Here is a 22,836-nt window from a genome sequence, read left to right on the forward strand (position 1 = left end):
GGTGCCTACAACACACAACATCAACTGTTAGCCGTGTGCGGCGCCCCCCTCCATAGTTTACACCCCCGGTCATATTGTCGCGGTGCTTAGGCGAAGCCCTGCGCGGATAATTTCACCATCACCATCACCACACCATCGACAGAACTCATCTACTTCCTCGACACCTTGCTGGATCAAGAGGGCGAGGAATGTCACCGAGCTCAACTTGTGTAGAATTCGGAGGTGCCATACGTTCGGTACTTTCGGTCGAAGCTAGAAAAAGTTTGACTACATCAACCGCGTTGTCAAACGCCTCCGCTTTCGGTCTACGAGGGTACGTAGACACACTCTCCCTCTCTTGTTGTTATGTTTCTCCTAGATAGATCTTGCGTGAGCATAGAAATTTTTTTAAAATTGCATGCTATGTTCGCCAACAGGGAGTTCCTATTTCGCGACTTGCATGATAAAAAAAGAGTAATCATGTAGGGTGAGCAAGTTTAGCGTCGGTACTGGGCTGGGCCAACTCTCGCTTGCTCACATTTTTTTGAATGTCCGATGGCTCGCATTTACATTCTTAAACGCACATTTCTCTAAAAGGACAAAAAAAAAATCTTTGACGTATGTCTGAGTTACATGACCATTTTCTCCTTTCGGCCTTCTTGAGCTTTTCTTTCCTTTTTCTATTTTGAATACTTTTTTCCTTTTGGTCTTTTCCAGTTTTTTCTTTCAGTTCACAAATCTAAAAAAGTGTTCATGATTTAGGAAAATGTTTGCTAATTTTAAAAATATATATGATTTTGAAACATAGTCTGGCAAATCCTAAAATATTTAGGGATTCAGAAAATTGTTGTGATTTTGAAAAAGGGTTTGCGTACTCAAAAAAATGTTCATGGTTTTGAAAGGTATTTGCGAATATTTTTATTTCCTAGATATTCTTTAAACATTTGTGAAATTTTTGTAATTTGCAAATTTGATCAAATGCTTATGATTTCAAAACATCTTCATAAATTCAAAAGGTGGTCCTGATTGAAAAAAATATATCATCATGTATTAAAAAATGTTCATGAATTTGAGAATATATTCACGATTTTTTTAAAATGTCTCTGAGTTCAATTTTCCTGTGGTTTTGAAGAAGGGTTCACGTATTCAAAAAATGTTCGACTTCGGAAAAATGTTTGGAAAATCATTAAATGTTAGCGGATTCAAAAAAATGTGAGTTTGAAATTTTTATGCATTCATAAATGTGAATTTGAAAAGGAGTAAAATGTATCATAAGTCGTTAAACTATTGACGGTGTGTCAGTTTAGTCCTATAACTTCAAAAGTGCTATTTTGGGTCCTAAAATTATTGGAGGTTTGTCGTTTCAGTCCTATGACTTCAAAGCTGCAGTTTGGGTCCCAAAACTATGTAAGTTTGTTCATCTCATCTCCTAAGCTTGCATGACCAGCATCTAGGGCACATTTTTTTGAATGATCCCTTTATATGTGTTTACTTCCGCAAAAGTGGTTCATACGCTTCAACGTTGTAGGGTGTGCTGCAACCTGCATGCCCAACATCTACGTGGCCATGAGCTGCAGTGCAACCTCACTGAGAGGTTTGGCATGACCTCCTGGGAGACCCCAAGCTAGTCCACATGGAGGGCCTTCTCCCTCGGCGCGGCCGCCGGGCCATCACACGTCTTTCTCTCTCATGAAATTGTCGTTGCTCTGACACCCTTGTCGTAGAGTTGTTCGTGTAGGTTGTTGTTTGCGCATGAGCATGCCCATGGGTGGGGAATTGTCGCTGTTGTCGGACAACACGAAGGAGTGCACAGAAACCGCGAAGCTGGCGCAAAGGTCGGCGAGAGTGACACAACCCCAACAACATCCACATGTGGGTAGCAATTGGGCGTTATGTGACGTGTCGTTCTGCTGTTGTGGGTTGAGGCAAAGATAACCAGTCTACCCTCCTCACCGGAGCTTAAGCCATCATGCCACTAATGACCTGCAGTTTCAAAGTTATAGGACTAAACTGAGACACCTCCAATAGTTTTAGAATTAAAACTGCAGTTTTATCTCTACTCCTAATGTCTCAGTTGGTAGGTCGCGTTCCAGGTTTTATTTGCGTCCCACCTCACCCGGTCTTTTTTGGTACTTCTTTGGTACTTCCTCCCACCTCCCCCTCAGCCGTGAAAAATCAAGAAAAACCCCGCGATCGAGTCCCGCACACGCCCAAACTCCCGTCGTTATCTCTACTCCTAATGGAACAGTTGGTAGCCTCGTACGGTTTTTTTTCGTCCCACCACTTTCAACCATTTTATTTCGTTGGTTTTTTTTCGTCCCTCCCCCACCCCACTGGTTTAGTTTCGCGCCACCCTCTCACACAACGAAAAAAAATCTTAACGGATCATAACTTTCCATGTTGGTGCAAGTTATTTTTAGTAATATCTTTATGTGAAAGAATCAATCACGATCAATCTCTAAATATCAAATCTAAATTAATTAACCTTACCTTAAATTGCTCAATCACATTAATTAGGAAACAAAATAACCGATTTTAAGAAAATATCTACTCTTAATGGAGGGTATTACATACCAAACATAGGTACGTCATTAGCTCGCTTCCTTCCCTTCTCTTTCCTTCGTCCCTCAGTCCCATGCTCGTGGCGCTGAAGTGGCATCGACAGGCGATGGCGGCGAGGACAGCACGTGGCAGCCCCTGAAGCACGAACACGACTGCACCTCGGGTCTGCCGTCTCCCAAGATATGGGTGAGTTCTCGTGATGCCCACCCTAAACCCTCACGTCCTACAAATTCCTCAACCTCTACCATCTCAATTTCGTCCATGCTCTGATCCAAATGACGATGCAGCTCCGGCTGATTGACAATGGAGGTTTGCCATCCTTCCTCTCAGCACCCACTCCTGGAGGAACGACACGCCATGACGATCGAACCCGGTCGAGATCACTCACCAAGATTGCTATTCGGAAGTTTTTTGTCAAAAAGTGAAGAGTGGGACGGGATCTGCACTTTTGTTAATATAACATATACTTGTGCAGGTGCAGGTTTTGTTTTAAAAATCCAATTTGTTTATCCTTTTGTCGCTGAAATTGTTTACTAATTATGTCATTGGTTTTATTTTTTCTAGATGTTGTATATTCTTGGATTGAAGGGACTGTCTGACAAGGTGAAAGAGCTAATAGTTGTAGTTTTACACCAATGCAAATTTGTTTTGCTTCAGTGTTAAACATGACCTGCGAGGGACACTTGCATTGCTGCTTCTTGATCCTAGCCAGCCGTCTCAGCTTCTGAGAATATAAAGTGAGACAAACAGGTACTTCTTTGGTGATTTGATTATATATTAAGCTGGACAAATGTGCATTGCATCTTCTACAACAACAGATCCTCTTGTTGGGATTATATATTAAGTGCTAATACATGTGCACTGTTATTGTTGCTATTGCTAATTGATTTTATCAAGTGCTAACAGAGGCTCACTAGACTGCGATGCCAGATGTGGCATCACTTTTCATGCTCTGGCCCAGTTTTGCATTGGCTTCCTTGCTATCTTTGTATTTGGAAGAGATGGAAACAAGGGGCAACAAAATAAGGAACTAAAAGTATTAAAGGAATGCCTTGGAAACTTATTTTGCGTGAAAATCTGGTTTCAATTTTCAGCACACTATATGTACAAATGTATGCTTACTAAGACAACATCCTGCTTGTGCTGATGGCACGCATGCCATGTTCTCATGTATTATTAGCTTTGCGGAAGTTTCAATGATGAAAGGATTGTTTCAACAAATGCGCAGGAGGAAGATGCTAGGACTCCTGCTCACTAGAGAAGAACAAAAGTACTAAGGTACCGTATTTCTTTTCTAATGCATGTGTTCTTTTAATATGGTAAAAGCATCAGGCATCAGATATCATATAGCAATAAAAAGGGAGAATTACAAATGAATACTTGAATGGAAATTGCAGTCAAGTTATTTGCACTGCAGTTTACCTAATGGAGCACTTGGTAGCCTGGTACAGTTTATTTTTGTCCGGTTTTTTTCGTCCCACCTCCACCCCCTAGCCAGCCCCACCCCTCGATCTCCTCCAAGTTCCTTAAATTATGCTATTTTAATCTAACTTCCTTAAATTATGCAAATCAATCGATTCCTTTTATTGGTTCAATTTGTCTTAGGAAACAAATAACAGATTTTCAGAAAACAAATAATACATTTTAATCTAACTTTCCTAACTTATGCAAATCAATCGATTCCTTTTATTGGTTCAATTTGTCTTAGAAACAAATAACAGATTTTCAGGAAACAAATAATACATTTTAAACTAACTTCCTTAAATTATGCAAATCAATCAATTTCTTTTATTGGTTCAATTTGTCTTAGGAAACAAATAACAGATTTTCAGGAAACAAATAATACATTTTAATCTAACTTTCCTAACTTATCTAAATCAATCGATTCCTTTTATTGGTTCAATTTGTTTTAGGAAACAAATAACAGATTTTCAGAAAATAAATAATACATTTTAATCTAACTTCCTTAAATTATGCAAATCAATTAATTCCTTTTATTGGTTCAATTTGTCTTAGGAAACAAATAACAGATTTTTAGGAAACAAATAATACATTTTAATCTAACTTTCCTAACTTATTAGTGAAATTTGTTTTAGGAAACAAATAACAGACACGTCACAACTTTCCTCCCAATAAATAGTTTCTTAACATTTGCAAACTTTCCTAATCAGACACGTCACAAAAAGGGCAGGTACTGATATCACGTTATCAAACAATAAACCCCCATTTGCATAGAAATCAGTTCAAAAATCCTAACTTTCCTAAATTTTTACCTTTCCTTGATAACAACAAACATTTTCTATGTTTTCCATCGATATTAGCATTTTTTTGAACTAAGATCTCCGGGTTATGATTTTTTTTGTGATTCTTTCCAATTGTGACCTCTCCTTCCACTCCGGCTCCTTGTCGGATAAACACCTCCACCATAGCCAGGTGACACTGCCCCAGACCTCCTGACTCTCCACACCTTCTCCGCCACCTCCTTCTCGTACTCCATTAACAATCCCTCCGCCACATTTGTCCACGGCGGTGTCGAGGGCATGGTGCAGCAGCGTACCAGCGGTAGAGCAGCGCATAGCAGCAGGAAGCAACACGCAGTAGGCGAGGCTGAGGGGGCGGCCGGCAGAAGATGGCCATGACTGGAGGCGGCACGAGGCAGGGGGGCAGCAGACGGGGCGAGCGCAGCCAGCGAGAGTGTGGCGCGTGACCAGGGTGTGTGTCGCGCGGGGCATAGTGGTGCGGTGGCTGCGGCGACCGCGACGGCAGCGGCGGGCGCGACCGACGCGGTGTAGCGGGCGTGGGCATGGAGAGGGAGTGGCCCCGCGGGTGCGGAAGAAGAGCGGCAGGCTCGGGCATGGGCGTGCATAGGAGCGGGCATGTGCCACGGGGTCAATCCGAGGAGCTCGGTGGCTACCCCTGCAATGGCCATGGTGGACGACGGTTCTCGGCCACGACGAAATACCTAACGAGAGCAAACGAGAGGGGAGACAAGGGAAAGGCAAGAGGAGATCATGGCGGTGTCAATGGCGCCCTAGGGGAAGACATGGGAGCTCGGGGCGGTGCGGGTCGAACGGCAATGTCGCGGTGGCCCAAGGTTGAGGAAGACGGCAGCGAAGTCGATGCGGGGGTGCTGGACTTGATCTCGTTGGCGCAGACGAAGTAGCGAAGGCATTCGGAGCTCCTCGACAAGCTCCTAGCCCGCAGGGAGGGCAGTGGCCATGTGGACGGGTTCGGTCATGGTGGCCGTGGCGTCTGACTTCGTCCAGATCGACGGGATCGAGCGAGCGAGGAGGAGAAGTGGATTTGGGAGGGGGCGTCAAGGAGGAGTGAGGCCATGGGGTAGGGAAGGCAGGGCGTCACCCTTATCCATTCTCCTTCGATGCCAGCGAGGTGGTCGGGCGGGAGCCCGTCTCAGTAGCGACGCGGCTCGGGGAACAGGAGAAGACGACCGCGCGGGGACTGGACCGCTGAGCCGGTTCGGTGGCAAGGCCCGGGGGGCAGGGCGAAGCCCCTTTTACATCGTCCTTTTGGTTTTTCAATGTATTCTAATCTGTTTCTCCTTTTTAACACTGTTTTCTATTTATTCTTATCAACTAAATGATCTCTACTCCTAATGTCTCAGTTGGTAGTCTCCGTTTCGGGTTTATTTTCGTCCCACCTCCCGAGTGAGGGAGAGGGGGGGAGAGAGTGAGGAAGAGGGAGGGAGAGGATGTGTGTGTGTGAGAGAGAGAATTTAATGGTAAAAAAGGTCGTCGATGTCACTTAATATGTATGAGAATATTCAATGTAATATTAACATAATTGATATTGAACTTTTAAAGTTAATGTGACCCCGTTGCAACGCACGGGCGTTCTTCTAGTAGTTATAGAAACAATCTGACACACCTCCAATAGTTCTAGGACCTAAAAATGTGTTTCGAAGTTATATGACTAAGCTGACACACCTCCTATAATTTTAGACTAATGATGCATTTTACTCTTATGTTCACAGTTTTGAAAAAGTTGGATTTCCTGTTTTTTAAAATTGTGAACATTTTGCATTTGCAAATATGAAACTGTTCAGGAATTCAAAAATGCTCATGATTTAAAAATGTTTGTGAATTCAAAATCTGGTCATGATTTTCAAAATTATAATCATGTATTAAAAAATATTCATGAATTTATTTATTTTTCACACTCTTAATATGTCTAGGAGATCAAAATTGTTTCGTCATTTTGAAAAAAGATTCACGTATTCAATAAATGTTCATAATTTAAATAAAAGTTCAAAACATCATAAAATATTGGCGGATTCAATCAAATGTGAGTTTGAAAAATGTTTGTGCATACCGAAAATGGTTGTGATTTTTTCAAAAAAATGGGACTTCAAAAAATATTCATGTTTTCGAAAAATGTCTGAGCAAACAGAAAATATTCATGATTTTTAAATATCTTCATGATTTTAAACAAATCCAGGAAAACAGAAAATATTCACGGTTACAAAATAGTTCATGATTTTAAACAATTATTCATGAAAATTGTAAAGGGGAATAGGAAAAACCAAAAAGTTAAAAGAAAAAAGAAAAAACGAAAATAAAAACACCAAAAGAACAAAAAAAACTAAATAAAAAGGAGTAAAAACAAAAATGAAAAGAAAAACAACAATAAAATAAAAATGCAGAAAAACTAAAATGAAACAAAAGAACAGTCCAGGAAGGTTCTCGATTCTTTCCAAAAATGGAAAAGCCCTAAATGGAGGAGGTAGTTGAACTGGCCCAAGTAGAGGTCGCGCTAAGCATGAGGTTGTACCTGTCTATCCGCCGACCTATGCGATAAATAGGGATCATAGGAAGGAGGGTATCAGTTCGATGGAAAAACCGAGATCGCTCGAAAGGAGGGTGCGAGTTCGCTGGTGGACAACACCTATGGAAACTCACTAGACCGGTCTTCTCAATCGGTTCGTAACAGGTTTGTAACAAGAATGAACGCCAAATGCTATTCGACGCCTTAAGCGCCCCTTTCTTCCATTCTCGTAAACGGGGGCACACCCCCTTCGCCGCGCTGGGCCGATCCATTTTGAATATAATTTCTGTTTGTAAACTACAAACTACTATGCGAGAGCTGGAATTCGATCCCGCGAGGCGGGACTAGTGTAAGACGCGACAACCACCCTGGCCACTTCAATTGTTACGATTACCTACATATTTTGTTTTTCTTCTTTCTCTTTTCTTTTTCCTTTTTTCTGTCCTTTTTTCTTTTCTTTTTCTGATTTGAGAAACTTTCTTTCTTCGTGATTTTTTCCAAAAAATTGATGAATATTTTTTATTTTTAATGATTTTTTTTCAAATTCGGTGAACTATTTTCATAATCGATGAACCTTTTTTCAAGTCTTTGATGTTTTTTTTCAAATTCGATGAACCTTTTTCTAATTACATGATTCTTTTTCCAAATTGGACGAACTTTTTTCAAGTTTGTTGAACTTTTTTTTTGTGAAATGTGTTTAAAAATTGAAGAACGTTTTTTCGAATTGATGAACCTTTTCAAATTGGTGAACTATTTTCAAATTCATAATTTTTTAATCCATGTTTTTTTAAGATTTGTGAACGAAGGGACCAACACCAAAAAGAACACAAAGGAACAAACGAGATGAACAGACGAACACCTGCATCTAATGAAATGGAAATAGGTGAGCGCGTGGCTGGGCCGACCCACGCGAGGCTACTACGAGCGCCAGCCAAGCGAACCAGCGCCTAAGGCGCCGAAGAGGAGGTCTCTGAAATCATTAATTGAGGAGTACTTCTTTCAAAGATCACTTCCTCATCCCAGCTTGCGACAAGTGGCATGCTGCATATGTGCCACTTGTTGCAACCCGGGAGTTGTCCCTTTTTTCATGGATCTGTTTATTCAAAATATTTTATCTCTTAAATCAGGCGTCGAAATCTCAGACCGTTTTCATCATTGGATTCGCCGATTAGATTTTCAAAATTAGACACATTGTTGATAGGTTTTGACGAACTTTCTTTTCACTAAAAAACGTGCCTCTCGCGGAAGAAAAATAAATAGAAAATGTGTTTTTTTTTGTCATTTCGAGAGGCACGACCATGCCTCTCTCGGAGGAAAACCGTGCCTCTCACGGAAGGAAAAAATAAATAAAACACATTTTTTTGTTTTCGAGAGGCACGGCTATTCCTCTCGTGAAAGCAAAACCGTGCCTCTTGTGTAAGCAAAACCGTGACTCCCACGGAAGGAAAAAAACACACACATTTTTTTCATTTTCGAGAGGCATGACGGTGTCTTTCACGAAAGCAAAAACATGCCTCCCGCAGAAGCAAAAAGGGAAAACGTTTTTTCATGCAATTTTTTCCCGATTTTTGTCTTTCAAAAGGTAAGGAAGACCGGTTAAAAATAAAAAGCCAAAAAACCAAAAAAATCGTCTAAGAAGCCAAAAACGTGTGCGGATTTTTGTGTGCGGAGAAAACGGCCTGCGCAATATGTGGCGGCGGCTGCGCGCTATCAGCCCATTCCAACTGATCGTTGGAAGGCTCCCGAAGGAGCGATCGTTAACTAGTTGCTCTCGGAGGTCTCAGATGGAACCAGCAAGGCATGTCTATGTTTGGGCCCATGTTAGGCCTTGTGACTCATCCTTATATACTTGCAAGCTAGGTTTGGGCTCCATTAGGCCTTGTAACTTAGAAAAATGTCAAATGGGAGACCTAGCTCCATGGAGACTTCATTTGAAAACTACCAAAATCAAACTTCTCAGTTTTATTTTTTTCCAAAAATACACATATACCTAGAGACATAATATACATGTGGGTAAATCTTTAGGTCAAATACAAATATGAGGCCTTTTAGCATATCTGGGCGTTTTTATTAGCTTAAAAATGGACTGTTCATCCTCAAACTCGGTTTTTTATCTTTTGTGCAGCTCACGATTGAAGTATTTTATCCGTTGCATATATGTGTATTCTTTTTCAGAATTTTTGAAAACTTAAGAGTTTGAATTTCATACTTTCTTAAAATTAAGGCCTCCTTGAAGCTATGCCACTCCTGTAACTCGCCTTATACCCCCTGAAAAAACAAAACTCGCGCCCTTATACAGTCTGTATCTCAGTACCCGGATGTATCGCCTTATACCCCCTGAAAAAACAAAACTCGCGCCCTTATACAGTCTGTATCTCAGTACCCGGATGTATCGCAACTGCTCAAAAGAAAATCTTGGACGGGAAAGAGCGGTATTGGTTCTTTTTTGAAGACAACGAATGTATGTTGTGCATCATCATTATGCATGGTATTGGTTCTGTAAGGCCTTGGGAGATGCGATGCTTAGGGAGGTGCTAAAAAAACCAAGTTTTTCGTATGTTGTGCATCATCATTATGCGTGGTATTGGTTCTGTAAGGCCTTGGGAGATGCGATGCTCAGGGAGGTGCTAAAAAACAAGTTTTTCTGAAACACCGATGCGTGTTTCTAGAAAAAAGACGCGTCTATACTGTATAAGAGCATTTCCAACAGCCGCGCTTCGCGCCGCGCGTAAAAAATCTATTTGCCGCGCGCGCTTCGGCTGGTTTAGCGGGCTGTCAGCGCTGACTTCAACAGCCGTGCTATAATGTAGCGCGCGCGCGCCGCTCCAACAGCGCGTAAAAATACAGCGCGCGCGACTCGCCGGCATTTTGGACACAAACATTTCGGACACAAAATGAGTTTGAAACATTCATCAAAATGCAACGAGTGAGCTTGCCGGCACTTCGGTAGCCGCCGCGTCCGTCAAACGCCCTGCAAGCTTCTTTCCCCTCGCCTTCGAGCTGCCGGAGCCGTCCGTCGCCTTGTTCTTCTTCGCGGATGTCTTGCCCTTCTTCGGCCGCATCGCATTGGGGAGCTTCGAGGGTGCGGCGGCGGCACGGGACGGCGCCGGCGCGACGCCCCCCGTCGACGTGGTCATCCGTGGCGGCAAGAAGAGGTTGCGCGCGAGGCCGATACTCGACGGAGCTCCGGCGGTGGCGACGCCAACGCTCCCCGCGCTAGGGTTTTCGGCGGCGGCGAGGGGAGGGGTCGCGGCAGTACAATAGGGTGAGCGGGGTGCCGGCGCATGCGTCCGTGGCGAAGTTCGCCGGCGCCGGCGCGCGCGCGGGTCGTAGGAGGCGGAGAGGAGAGAGTGCGGGGCGAGCGCTCAAGTGTGCCGCGTGCGGAAACGGGCGCCCCCCAAATACACCGCGCGGGATTGCGTATCCGACCGCGCGCCCCACTCGTTATAGCGCGCGCACGGTTTTTGCGCATCGCTGAAGCCGCCCGCGCAACGCGGGCGCTAAAACGGCCTAATTTGCGGCGCGGCGCTAGTTTAGTGTAAGACAATAAGTTTTGGGGAACCAGCACAACCCTCTAGGGGTGGCTTATCTCATTATATAATGGTTGTGTTACAATATGTACCATATACGTACATAGGTACAGAAGCTATACATAGTTTAACACCCTCCCTCAATCTTAGCCACTTTCTAAAGAACTGAGAAGGGTAAGATTGCGCCTACAAGCCTCAAACTGTGGCAGCGGTAAAGGCTTAGTGAAGATGTCTGCAAGTTGATCCTTAGATGAGATAAACTTGATCTGGAGTTGCTTCTGTGATACACGTTCCCGTACAAAGTGATAGTCAACTTCAATGTGTTTCATTCGGGCATGAAATACTGGATTTGCAGAAAGGTATGTAGCACCGATGTTATCACACCAAAGAATAGGAGGCTGTGGTTGAGACAAACCCAACTCGTGAAGCAAAGACTGCACCCAAATAATCTCTGCAGTAGCATTAGCCACAGCCTTGTACTCAGCTTCAGTACTGCTACGTGACACAGTAGCCTGTTTCCGAGCACTCCAGGCGATCAAATTAGAGCCAAAGAATACTGCATAACCCCCCGTGGATCGCCTGTCATCTGGGCTACCAGCCCAATCTGCATCAGAGAAGGCCGAAAGGACCCGAGAGGAAGTCGGCCGAATATGCATACCAAATGTCAGGGTGAACTGAACATAACGAAGAATGCGTTTAACAGCAGCCCAATGAGTATCTCTGGGAGCCTGAAGATACTGACAAACCCTGTTAACAGCATAAGAGATATCTGGTCTCGTGATCGTCAAGTACTGAAGTCCACCAACAATGCTCCTGTACTCTATGGCACCCGCAGGAGACAAAAGCTCACCATCAACAGCTGTTATCTTGTCGGTAGACGACATGGGTGTGGTGGTCGGATTGCACTTCAGCATGCCAGCTCTCTGTAACAACTCCAAGGAGTACTTCTTCTGCGTAAGGACAAGACCAGTAGCACGAGAAGTGACCTCAACTCCAAGAAAGTAGTGAAGCTTCCCAAGATCTTTGACCGCAAAATCAGCACCAAGAGAGCAGACAAGAGCATCAGCAGCATACTGAGAAGAGCTGACAAGGATAATATCATCGACATATACCAAAAGATACATAGTGACTTCTGGCTTCTGTAGAAGAAATAACGAAGTGTCAGCAGTAGACGGCACAAATCCATGAGCACGAAGGGTAGAGGCAAGGCGGGCATGCCAGGCACGAGGAGCTTGCTTCAAACCATATAGTGCTTTGGAAAGACGACAGATATAGTCAGGACGATCAGGATCAGAGAAACCAGGCGGCTGTTTCATATAAACCTCTTCCTCCAAAAATCCATGTAGAAAAGCATTCTGCACATCAAGTTGACGAAGTGACCAACCACGAGAAACAGCAATGGAGAGAAGAAGCCGAATAGTGGTAGGCTTGACGACAGGACTGAAGGTGTCCTCATAGTCAAGACCATGACGCTGCCGAAAACCGCGAGCAACAAGTCGCGCTTTGTAACGCTCAATAGATCCATCCGAATGCTTCTTCACTTTGAATACCCATTTTGAGTCAATAACATTTACCCGTGGTGGTGGAGGAACGAGAGTCCATGTCTTGTTACGAAGAAGAGCATGAAACTCCTGCTCCATAGCCTCTCGCCAATGTGGAATGCGCAGGGCAGCCTGATATGAGCGAGGCTCAGAAGATGGATCCGCAACAGCAGCAGCCAAACAAGCAGCCAACCAAGCAACCGTACCATCCTTACGTTCCTTAGGTTTGAAAATGCCACTGCGACTACGTGTATGTGGTCGGGACACAGGAACCACCGAGGTCGACGGAGCAGCCTGCAACGGGCTGGAGGACGGCGACGTTGACGAGTCAGCCGGTGACGAGGAGCCAGTCACGGTAGCCTCGGACTCGGTTGGCGAAGAAGGCCGACCCACCGGCGAAACCGGCAGAGCAGACGAAGCAGCTGGCGACTCCGGCATCACAGACCGGGCCGATGGCGAGCTCGGCATAGTGGGCCGTGGCGCGGCCGGTGTCGCGGGCCGATCCGCTGATGAAGGCGACGTGAGGACCCGAGCCGCGGGCGAAGACGGCGTGACGGGCCGAGCCGCAGGCGAAGACGGCGTGACGGGCCGAGCCGCGGGCGACTCGGCGGCCGCTGGCGAAACGGACCGAGCAGTGGAGATGCTCGGCGCGACGGGCTCGTCGGGTGACCATGCATGGGCACGCGAATCGATGCCATGCAACATAGGGCGATCGACGTGCCCACCAGAAGACGACGATGATGATGGTGAATCCTCCAACAGCTCCAAACGAGCTCCACGTCCGGTTCCTGCACCATGGTTAGGTAACAGCAAAGGAGAGTATGCAACATCATCAAATAGGTCAGAAGCAACAGAGGATGAATGCAGGGATGGTGGTTCGACAGTGGACACAGGAAGGTTGGCAAAGGGAAAAACATGCTCATCAAACACGACGTCCCGAGATATATAGACACGATTAGTGGGAACATGAATACATTTGTAACCTTTATGAAGAGAGCTATAGCCAAGAAAAACACACTTCTTAGAATGAAACTCAAGCTTGCGCTTGTTATATGGACGAAGATGCGGCCAGCAAGCACACCCAAATACCTTGAGAAAGGTATAATCAGGTTGTTCATTAAGGAGAACCTCAATGGGAGTCTTCATGTTTAAAACACGAGTAGGAGTACGGTTGATGAGAAAGCATGCAGTGGTGAAAGCATCACTCCAAAACCGAAACGGAACAGATGCATGGGCCAAAAGAGTAAGACCAGCTTCAACAATATGACGATGCTTACGTTCGACTGAACCATTCTGCTGATGTGTATGTGGACATGCTAAACGATGAGCTATCCCAAGCGACTGAAAGAAAGAGTTGAGGTTGCGATACTCGCCCCCCCAGTCTGACTGGACATGAACAATTTTGTGCTTGAGAAGACGTTCAACATGTTTTTGAAACTGAACAAAAATATCAAACACATCAGATTTGCGTTTAATAAGGTAAAGCCAGGTAAAGCGACTATAAGCATCAACGAAACTGATATAGTAATTATGACCACTGACAGAAGTCTGAGCAGGACCCCATACATCTGAAAACACAAGTTCTAAAGGATGTTTCACCTCACGACTGGACTCCGAAAAAGGAAGTTGATGACTCTTCCCTGCTGACAAGCATCACACACTGCTACATCTTTATGACTAGACAAACTAGGAAGCTCATGACGACGCAAAATATGACGGACAATAGGTGTGGCCGGGTGACCAAGACGAGCATGCCACTGTGACGGAGAGACCCGAACTCCACTGAAAACACGAGCGACACCAGGATGCTCCAGACGGTAGAGGCCCTGGCACAACCGCCCACTAAGAAGAATGTCCCTCGTGCCCCGATCCTTAATAAAAAGATCAAAAGGGTGAAATTCACAAAGCACATTATTATCACGTGTGAGTTTAGGAACTGAAAGAAGATTACGGGTCACAGATGGAACTCGAAGAACATTGCGAAGCTGAAGACTCCTATTGGCATGTCTAGTGAGAAGAGATGCTTGACCAATATGAGAGATGTGCATACCTGCTCCATTGGCGGTGTGGATCTTGTCGAAGCCATGATAGGATTCACGAGTGTGAAGCTTCCCCATCTCGCTGGTTAGATGCTCTGTCGCCCCAGAGTCCATGTACCAGTGTGGATCGATGGAGTAGGACTGAGTGTGTCCCTGTTGCTTCTGCGGCGCGGGACGATCAGCCATGGCGACCTGACGGGCATTGTTGCATGTATCTTTGCCGTCATTGCCAAGACCAAGGAAGCTTCGCTGGAAGCGCTTATGACACTTGGAGGCCCAGTGCCCATCGCGGCCACAAAGCTGACACACACGTGGACCGCCAGCCCCCGGTAAGGTCGCAGTAGGTGGGGGGGCCGAGGCGGGCGACGGTGGCAGCCCCAAGGGAGACCGGGGTGATGAAGAAGAGCGGCCACCCTTGGTGGCGGCGTTGGCCGAGAGGGAGCCAGTGCCCCTGGTGCGGCGAGTCTCGACCCGTTGCTCAGTGAGAAGGAGCCGAGAGAAAACCTCGTGTGCCAGCATGGGTGTCGAGTTGCCCCGCTCGTTGATGATCTCGACTAAGGCATCATACTCCTCATCAAGACCATTGACAATAAACGAGTTGAACTCGGAGTCGGTGAGGGGCTGTCCAACGGAGGCCAATGTGTCGGCGAGGCCCTTGACCTTGTTGTAGAACTCAGTGGTAGTGGAGTCAAGCTTCTGACACTCTCCAAGCTGACGACGGAGTGCAGAGACACGAGCCTGGGACTGCGCTGCAAAGGTGCGCTCAAGGATGGTCCAGGCCTCATGAGACGTCTTCGCGAAGACAACAAGGCCGGCAACTGCCGGCGAGAGCGACCCCTGGATGGAGGAGAGGTTCGCCTGGTCCTGCCCCGTCCAGACGCGATGGGCCGGATTGTAGACCGGACCGTGCACGCTGTCTACCAGCGCGGGTGGGCAGGGAAGCGATCCGTCGACGTAGCCTAGCAGGTAGTGACTCCCCAAGAGCGGGAGAACCTGCGCACGCCAGAAGATGTAGTTGTCGGCGGAGAGCTTGATGGTGATGAGATGACCGAAGTGAAACGGCGGCGGCGAAGACAATCCCATCGAGGAGGCTGCCTGGGGTGCAAACACCATGGAGGCAGCCGGAGGCACCGAAGCCGATGCGGGAGGAGGCGGGACCGCAGCCAGGGCGGGCGCCGCAAAGCTCGCGGCCGGTGTGGACGCCGCAAGGCCCGCGGCCGGGGCGGACGCCGCCAACCCCGCCAGCGGGGCAGTGTGATCCGCTTGCGGCAGGAGCGGCGGGACGACGCCTGCGGAGTCCGCAGCGGACGGCGGCGCCGCGGTGTGGACCACGAGGTCACGCCCAAGCGAGGGCGCCGGCGGCGTGGAGAAGACGGAGCCGATGCTCCTTGTCCCGATCGGAGCCGGAACAGAGACGTCATCGAGCGGGAGGTTGAGCAGAGCCGCAAGAGAGGCCGGGAGGAAGCCCGCAGCAGTGGAACCGGTGGTGGCGGCGCTCGACATGGCGGCGGCGCGATCGGTGACGCGGCGGCGGCGGTGAAGGCGGCGGCGGCTGCGGCGGTGCAGGTATTAGGGTTTAAAAGCGGGAGCGATCGTAACCTAGCGTGATACCATGTAAGACAATAAGTTTTGGGGAACCAGCACAACCCTCTAGGGGTGGCTTATCTCATTATATATAATGGTTGTGTTACAATATATACCATATACGTACATAGGTACAGAAGCTATACATAGTCTAACATTTAGCAAATAAGCATTGATGTTTAAGAAAACTCCAATTTATTTCTCTAAGCACCTTGGATTGTACAAACGAGTCTGTAAGCTGCAAAAGGGTGGATGGATCGAACAGCACTAGTTCCAAGATACTCGTGTTCAGAAAAAGAACAGTTCCTAGATACTCCATTGATTCGAGGCCAGATCTCCCGATTCGCGTCAGAGAAGTGGTTGTAGTTTACAGGGCATGTCACAGTATTGCAACATCGATTCTATGACACGGATAAGAAAGTGCGAACCAACCAAACAAACGTACGCAGAAACCAGGCCATTTTACAGTACTGCAACATCTATCACGCGGATAAAAAAGATAACATTTTGTTAAAAAAAGAAAAGAAAAGAAAAGGATAACATAAAAACACTTAAATACTATCCCTTGATTGTGCACACGGCGATTCCCCGAGTCTTTATTCTTCACTACTCTGTACGAGGCCGAGGCAAGTTAGGCTCAGTTCAGTGGTGGCCGCCGGGGAGCTTCTCCTTGATCTTCTCCATCATGCCTTTCTTCTCGTGGGTGCCCTCAGTGGCGCCGTACGTCCCCGCTGTGCCGGTGGTGCCTGTACCATAGCCGCCGGTGCCAGTGGTGCCAGTGGTGCCAGGTCCGTAGCCGCCGGTAGCCGTGGTGTGGGGCTGGTTGTCCTTGTGTCCGCCAGGGAGCTTCTCCTTGATCTTCTCCATGACGCCCTTCTTCTCGTGTGTCCCCTCAGTGGCTCCGTAGGTCCCGCCAGTGCCGGTGGTCCCCGTGTACCCTGGCCCGTAGCCGCCGGTGGCTGTGGTCTGCTCCTTGTTACCGCCGGGGAGCTTCTCCTTGATCTTCTGCTTCATGCCTTTCTTCCTCCTGCCGCCCATTCCGTCGTCCTCGGAGGATGACTGCACAATCGACAAGAGAAACAAGTGAGTACACAAAAGATTGGTAAGACAGTCACATAGTACACATGTAAGCAAGGAAACTGCTTATGTACCGAGCTGGAGCTGGAGCTGCCAGAGCGGTGGAGGATGCCACGAGTCTTGTGCTCGGCTACCCCGCCATGAGGGTGTGTGCCGACGGCGCCGTGGGTTCCGGCGATCCCGACGCCGGTGGTCCCAGTGCCGGTCGTGCCGTACCCGGCCGTGTGCCCTGTGCCATGAGTACCGGTGGCATCATACCCGGCCGTGTGCCCTGTGCCATGGGTCCCGGTGATCCCTGTGCCGGTGCCGCCGAGCCCGGCGGTGTGGCCTGTGCCATGGGTCCCGGTCATCCCTGTGCCGGTGCCGCCGAGCCCGGCGGTGTGGCCTGTGCCGTGGGTCCCGGCCATCCCTGTGCCGGTGCCACCGAGCCCGGCGGTGTGGCCTGTGCCATGGGTCCCGGTCATCCCTGTGCCGATGCTGCCGAGCCCGGCGGTATGGCCTGTGCCATGGGTCCCGGTCATCCCTGTGCCGGTGCCGCCGAGCCCCGCGGTGTGGCCTGTGCCATGGGTCCCGGTGGCGCCGTACCCGGCCGTGTGCCCTGTGCCGTGGGTACCGGTGGCGGCATGCCGCGTGCCCAACCCACCGGCGTCGTGAACCCCAGTGCCGGTGGTGTCGTGCCGAGGGGCAATTCCAGAGCCTCCATAGCCCCCAGCGTCGTGGGTGCCCGTGCCAGTGGCACCGAAACCGACCTGGCGGCCGTGGCCGCCAGTGTCGTGGGTGCCGGTGCCGGTAGACCCGTACCCGCCGTGCACTCCGGTGCCGGTGGATCCCAGCCCAACGCCGTGGCCGGCCGTGACCGGGTTGCCGTACTCGTCGAGGCGGGTGGTGGGGTGGCCGTGCTGCTGGCCCTGGCCCTGGAAGTGCCCCAAGCCTTCGGTCCCGATGACGCCGTGACCGGCCGTCACAGGGTTGCCGTACTCGTCGACGCGGGTGGCCTGGTGGCCGTGCTGCTGGCCCTGGAAATGCGCCATCTCTTCACGGACTGCTTGCTCGGTGAGTGTGTTCTTGGGTGTGGTGCGCTATGGATTGAATTGGATTGTCAACTGGATGCCGATGGATTGAAGCGATGGCGGTGGCGCTGTTTTTATAGACCGTTTGAGCAGGGTTGTGCTGTCCAACGGGTTGCCACGTCGCATGGTACGTGTACCTGCATGCAGCGCAACGTGAGGGGCGGGCGTTGGGTGTTGGGCTGGTGGCATGCCTGGGCGACGCTCGTGCTAACCGTCGGTGGGCGGCGTGGGAGACGAATCTTTTTTTTTTTTGCATGGCGTGGGAGACGAATCTGCCCTCTTCAGAGTCGTCTACTGACCGAATCTATGTGATACAGTGAAACGCTTCCGTGGGATAATTTTTACGTACGTTTGATATCATGGTAACATTTGATCACGTGGTGTTTTAATAACGTGCAGCAAACATCCTAGTATTTCTTTTTGAACACAAACATCCTATTATCTAAAACACATACTTGTGTGCGTGTAATCCTTTTATTTTTTTAAAAAAGTTCGGTCTATCATCAAATATCATGAAAGTACAAAGAACATGAGAAATTAAAAAAAATGGTATACACCACCTAGCCACGACTACAAGCCCATTCACGGTATAGTGTGCGTGTAAATTCATGGTGGACTTGTGTGCACACTCATCCTCCAATACAAGAGGTTTGTTTGTGGATGGCGACCGCGAGGTCAGCCGACGCACTAGCGCATGGCCAGGCCCCGGGCTCGCGCGACAGGCGGCAGATCGACGGCCGATTCTGGGCGCTGGCTAACGAGGATGAAGACGAAGAGGATGGGGAGGCGGGCGGCGGCTCGCCGCAGATGTACTCGTCGACGCCATCTGACATGGTGTGCGAGCTATTCAACGACGGCTACCCATTCACGGTATAGTGTGCGTGTAAATTCATGGTGGACTTGTGTGCACGCTCATCCTCCAATACAAGTGGTTTGTTTGTGGATGACGGGGCGACCGCGAGGTTAGCCGGCGCACTAGCGCATGGCCAGGCCCTCGGCTCGCGCGACAGGCGGCAGATCGACGGCCGATTCTGGGACTCATCCTCCAATACAAGTGGTTTGTTTGTGGATGACGGGGCGACCGCAAGGTCAGCCGGCGCAGTAGCGCATGGCCAGGCCCTCGGCTCGCGCGACAGGCGGCAGATCGACGACCGATTCTGGGCGCTGGCTAACGAGGATGAAGACGAAGAGGATGGGGAGGCGGGCGGCGGCTCGCCGCAAATGTACTCGTCGACGCCATCTGACATGGTGTGCGAGCTATTCAACGACGGCTACGACGAGGAGGAGGTGGCTATGGTCGTGGAGGAGATGCTCCCTCCGGACGATCCGCCCAGAGTTGGGCTTCGTTCCGGGGAGAAGACGGAGATAGTGCGGCAGGTTGTTCATCGGAGGACGACGTCGTCGGCGATCCAGCCTTGGAAGGGGCCAATCCCAAGGTAAGTTTGCCTAAACTTACCCTGCTCGATCTTGTTCCACCGGAGGCATGGACGAAGGTTGTGGGAAAGAAGAGAGGACACCGGGCGGCACCGCCGCCGATTCCGGCAATCCCGATCGGGATCAGGGCGGCCAGATCGCTGCGTTTGAAAGAGCTGGTGGGCTCTTTCGGGCCCGATCCTGAGAAAAGTGGGCCTCGAGATCCGGAGGCCACATCCACTGGGTATACGGCCAAGGTGGTATCCGTCGATGATAGGCCTCAGGCCATCGCGTTTACCCATTGTGCGAAGACTAGAAGTCCGTCGATCGATCCTTTGCACCAGGAGGTCATTTCTTGTGAGCATCCCCATTGTCTCGACCTAGGGCTTGATGGCACGCGATTGTTGGCTTCCCTTCACGCAGTGGCCGTGCACCTCACGTCCCTCCGGTGATGGCTGGCCGGGGCACCGGGGTGGTGCCGCCTTCGGGGGACGCTCTGAATCAGCAACGACAGGATCCTCCACCCCTTCCTGTGCAACAGCATCATCAGCTTGATGGTAATGGCGGACGGGGTGCTGGCCAGGGCACGATGTCTGGCGGGGCGGTTGTTGGACGAGCTGGAAACGGCGGTGGCGGTGCTACTTCTTGAGCTTGCGTTGGTTTTTCCCTTGAAGAGGAAAAGGTGATGCAGCAAAGTAGAGATAAGTATTTCCCCAAGTTTGAGAACCAATGTATCAATCCAGTAGGAGACAATGCACAAATCACCTAATACATGCACAAACAATCAAACAAACTTGCACCCAACGCGATAAAAGGGTTGTCAATCCCTTCATGGTTACTTGCAAAAGTGAGATCTGATAGAGATAGATAAATGTAAAGTAAATGTTTTTGGTATTTTTGCTTTATAGATCAGAAAATAAAAGACTGCAAGATAGTAGATCGGAAACTAAAATTGTAGATCGGAAACCTGTATGATGGAAAAGAGAACTTATATGAGGGAAAAGAGACCCGGGGGCCATAGGTTTCACTAGAGGCTTCTCTCAAGATAGAAAATAATATGGTGGGTGAACAAATTACTATAAACCAATTGATAGAAAAGCACAAAGTTATGACGATATCTAAGGCAATGATCATGAATATAGGCATCACGTCTGTGTCAAGTAGACCGAAACGATTCTGCATCTACTACTATTATTCCACACATCGACCGCTATCCAGCATGCATCTAGAGTATTAAGTTCATAAAGAACGGAGTAATGCATTAAGTAAGATGACATGATGTAGAGGAATTAACTCAAGCAATATGATCAAACCCGCATCTTTTTATCCTCGATGGCAAGAATACAATACGTGCCTTGCTGCCCCTACTGTCACTGGGAAAGGACACCGCAAAATTGAACCCAAAGATAGGCACTTCTCCCATTGCAAGAAAAACCAATCTAGTTGGCCAAACCAAACGATAATTCGAAGAGACTTGCAAAGACATCAAATCATGCATACAAGATTTCAGAGGAGATTCAAATAATATTCATAGATAAGCTGATCATAAATCCACAACTCATTGGATCTCGACAAACACACCACAAAAAAGTATTACATCGAATAGATCTCCAAGAACATCGAGGAGAACATGGTATTGAGAATCAAAGAGAGAGAAGAAGCCATCTAGCTACTAGCTATGGACCCATAGGTCTGAGGTAAACTACCTACGCTTCATGGGAAGGGCAATGGTGTTGATGTAGAAGCCCTCCACGATCGAATCCCCCTCCGGCAGGATGCCGGAAAGGCCCCTAGATGGGATCTCACGGGTACAGAAGGTTGCGACGGTGGAAAAGTGTTTTCGTGGATGCCCCAGGTGGTTAGGGGGAATAAGAGTATATATAGGCGAAAGAATTAGGTCAGGAGACCCACATGGGCCCACAAGACAGGGGGCGCGCCCTCCACCCTTGTGGCCACCTCGACGCTCGTCCGACTTCATCTCCAAGTCTCCTGGTTTGCTTCTGGTCCAAGAAAGATCATCGTGAAAGTTTTATTCTGTTTGGACTCCGTTTGGTATTCCTTTTCTGCGAAACTCTAAAATAGAAAAAAAAACAGGAACTGACACTAGGCTCTAGGTTAATAGGTTAGTCCCAAAAATCATATAAAATAGGATAATAATGCATATAAAACATCCAGAACAGATAATATAATAGCATGGAACAATAAAAAATTATAGATACGTTGGAGACGTATCAAGCATCCCCAAGCTTAATTCCTGCTCGCCCTCGAGTAGGTAAATGATAAAAACAGAATTTTTGATGTGGAATACTTCCTAACATATTTATCCATGTAATTTTCTTTATTGTGGCCTGAATGTTCAAGATTCAAAACAAAAGTTTAATATTGACATAAAAATGATAATACTTCAAGCATACTAATAAAGCAATCATGTCTTCTCAAAATAACATGGCCAAAGAAAGCTATCCCTACAAAATCATATAGTCTGGCTATGCTTCATCTTCATCACACAAAACATTTAAATCATGCACAACCCCGATGACAAGCCAAGCAATTGTTTCATACTTTTGATGTTCTCAAACTTTTTCAAGTTTCACGCAATACATGAGCGTGAGCCATGGATATAGACTATAAGTGGAATAGAATACGGTGGTTGTGGAGAAGACAAAAAGAGGGAAATAGTCTCACATCAACTAGGCGTATCAACGGACTATGGAGATGCCCATCAACAGATATCAATGTGAGTGAGTAGGGATTGCCATGCAACGGATACACTAGACCTATAAGTTTATGAAAGCTCAAAAAGAAACTAAGTGGGTGTGCATCCAACTCGCTTGCTCACGAAGACCTAGGGCAATTTGGAAGCCCATCATTGGAATATACAAGCCAAGTTCTATAACAAAAAATTCCCATGATCATGGTGCTACTTTGAAGCACGAGTGTGGTAAAAGGATAGTAATATTTCCCTCTCTATCTTTTTCTCTCATTTTTTTTTTCTTTGGGCCTTTCTAATTTTTTGGCCTCTTTTTTTTCGTCCGGAGTCTCATCCCGACTTGTGGGGGAATCATAGCCTCCATCATCCTTTCCTCACTAGGACAATGCTCTAATAATGAAGATCATCACATTTTTATTTACTTACTACTCAATAATTACAACTTGATACTTAAAACAAAATATGACTCTATATGAATGCCTGCGGCGGTGTACCGAGATGTGCAATGAATCAAGAGTGACATGTATGAAAGAGTTATGAAAGGTGGCT

At 47.9% G+C, this 22,836-nt stretch overlaps 1 protein-coding gene across 1 annotated transcript; it reads right to left on the reverse strand.

The window, feature by feature from the left end:
- Window positions 1–16,308: 16,308 nt before the first annotated feature.
- On the reverse strand, window positions 16,309–18,190 carry LOC119293322 (cold-shock protein CS120-like). Its single transcript, XM_037571831.1, has 2 exons — window positions 17,169–18,190; window positions 16,309–17,076 (listed from the first exon to the last, which is right to left on the reverse strand). Exons 1-2 carry the CDS (start codon window positions 18,123–18,125, stop codon window positions 16,660–16,662), a joined length of 1,374 nt encoding a protein of 457 aa, XP_037427728.1. The 5' UTR covers window positions 18,126–18,190; the 3' UTR covers window positions 16,309–16,659.
- Between the last annotated feature and the right edge of the window lie 4,646 nt (window positions 18,191–22,836).

The sequence above is a fragment of the Triticum dicoccoides genome, chromosome 4B (assembly GCF_002162155.2).
Source record: "Triticum dicoccoides isolate Atlit2015 ecotype Zavitan chromosome 4B, WEW_v2.0, whole genome shotgun sequence".
NCBI lineage: Eukaryota > Viridiplantae > Streptophyta > Magnoliopsida > Poales > Poaceae > Triticum > Triticum dicoccoides.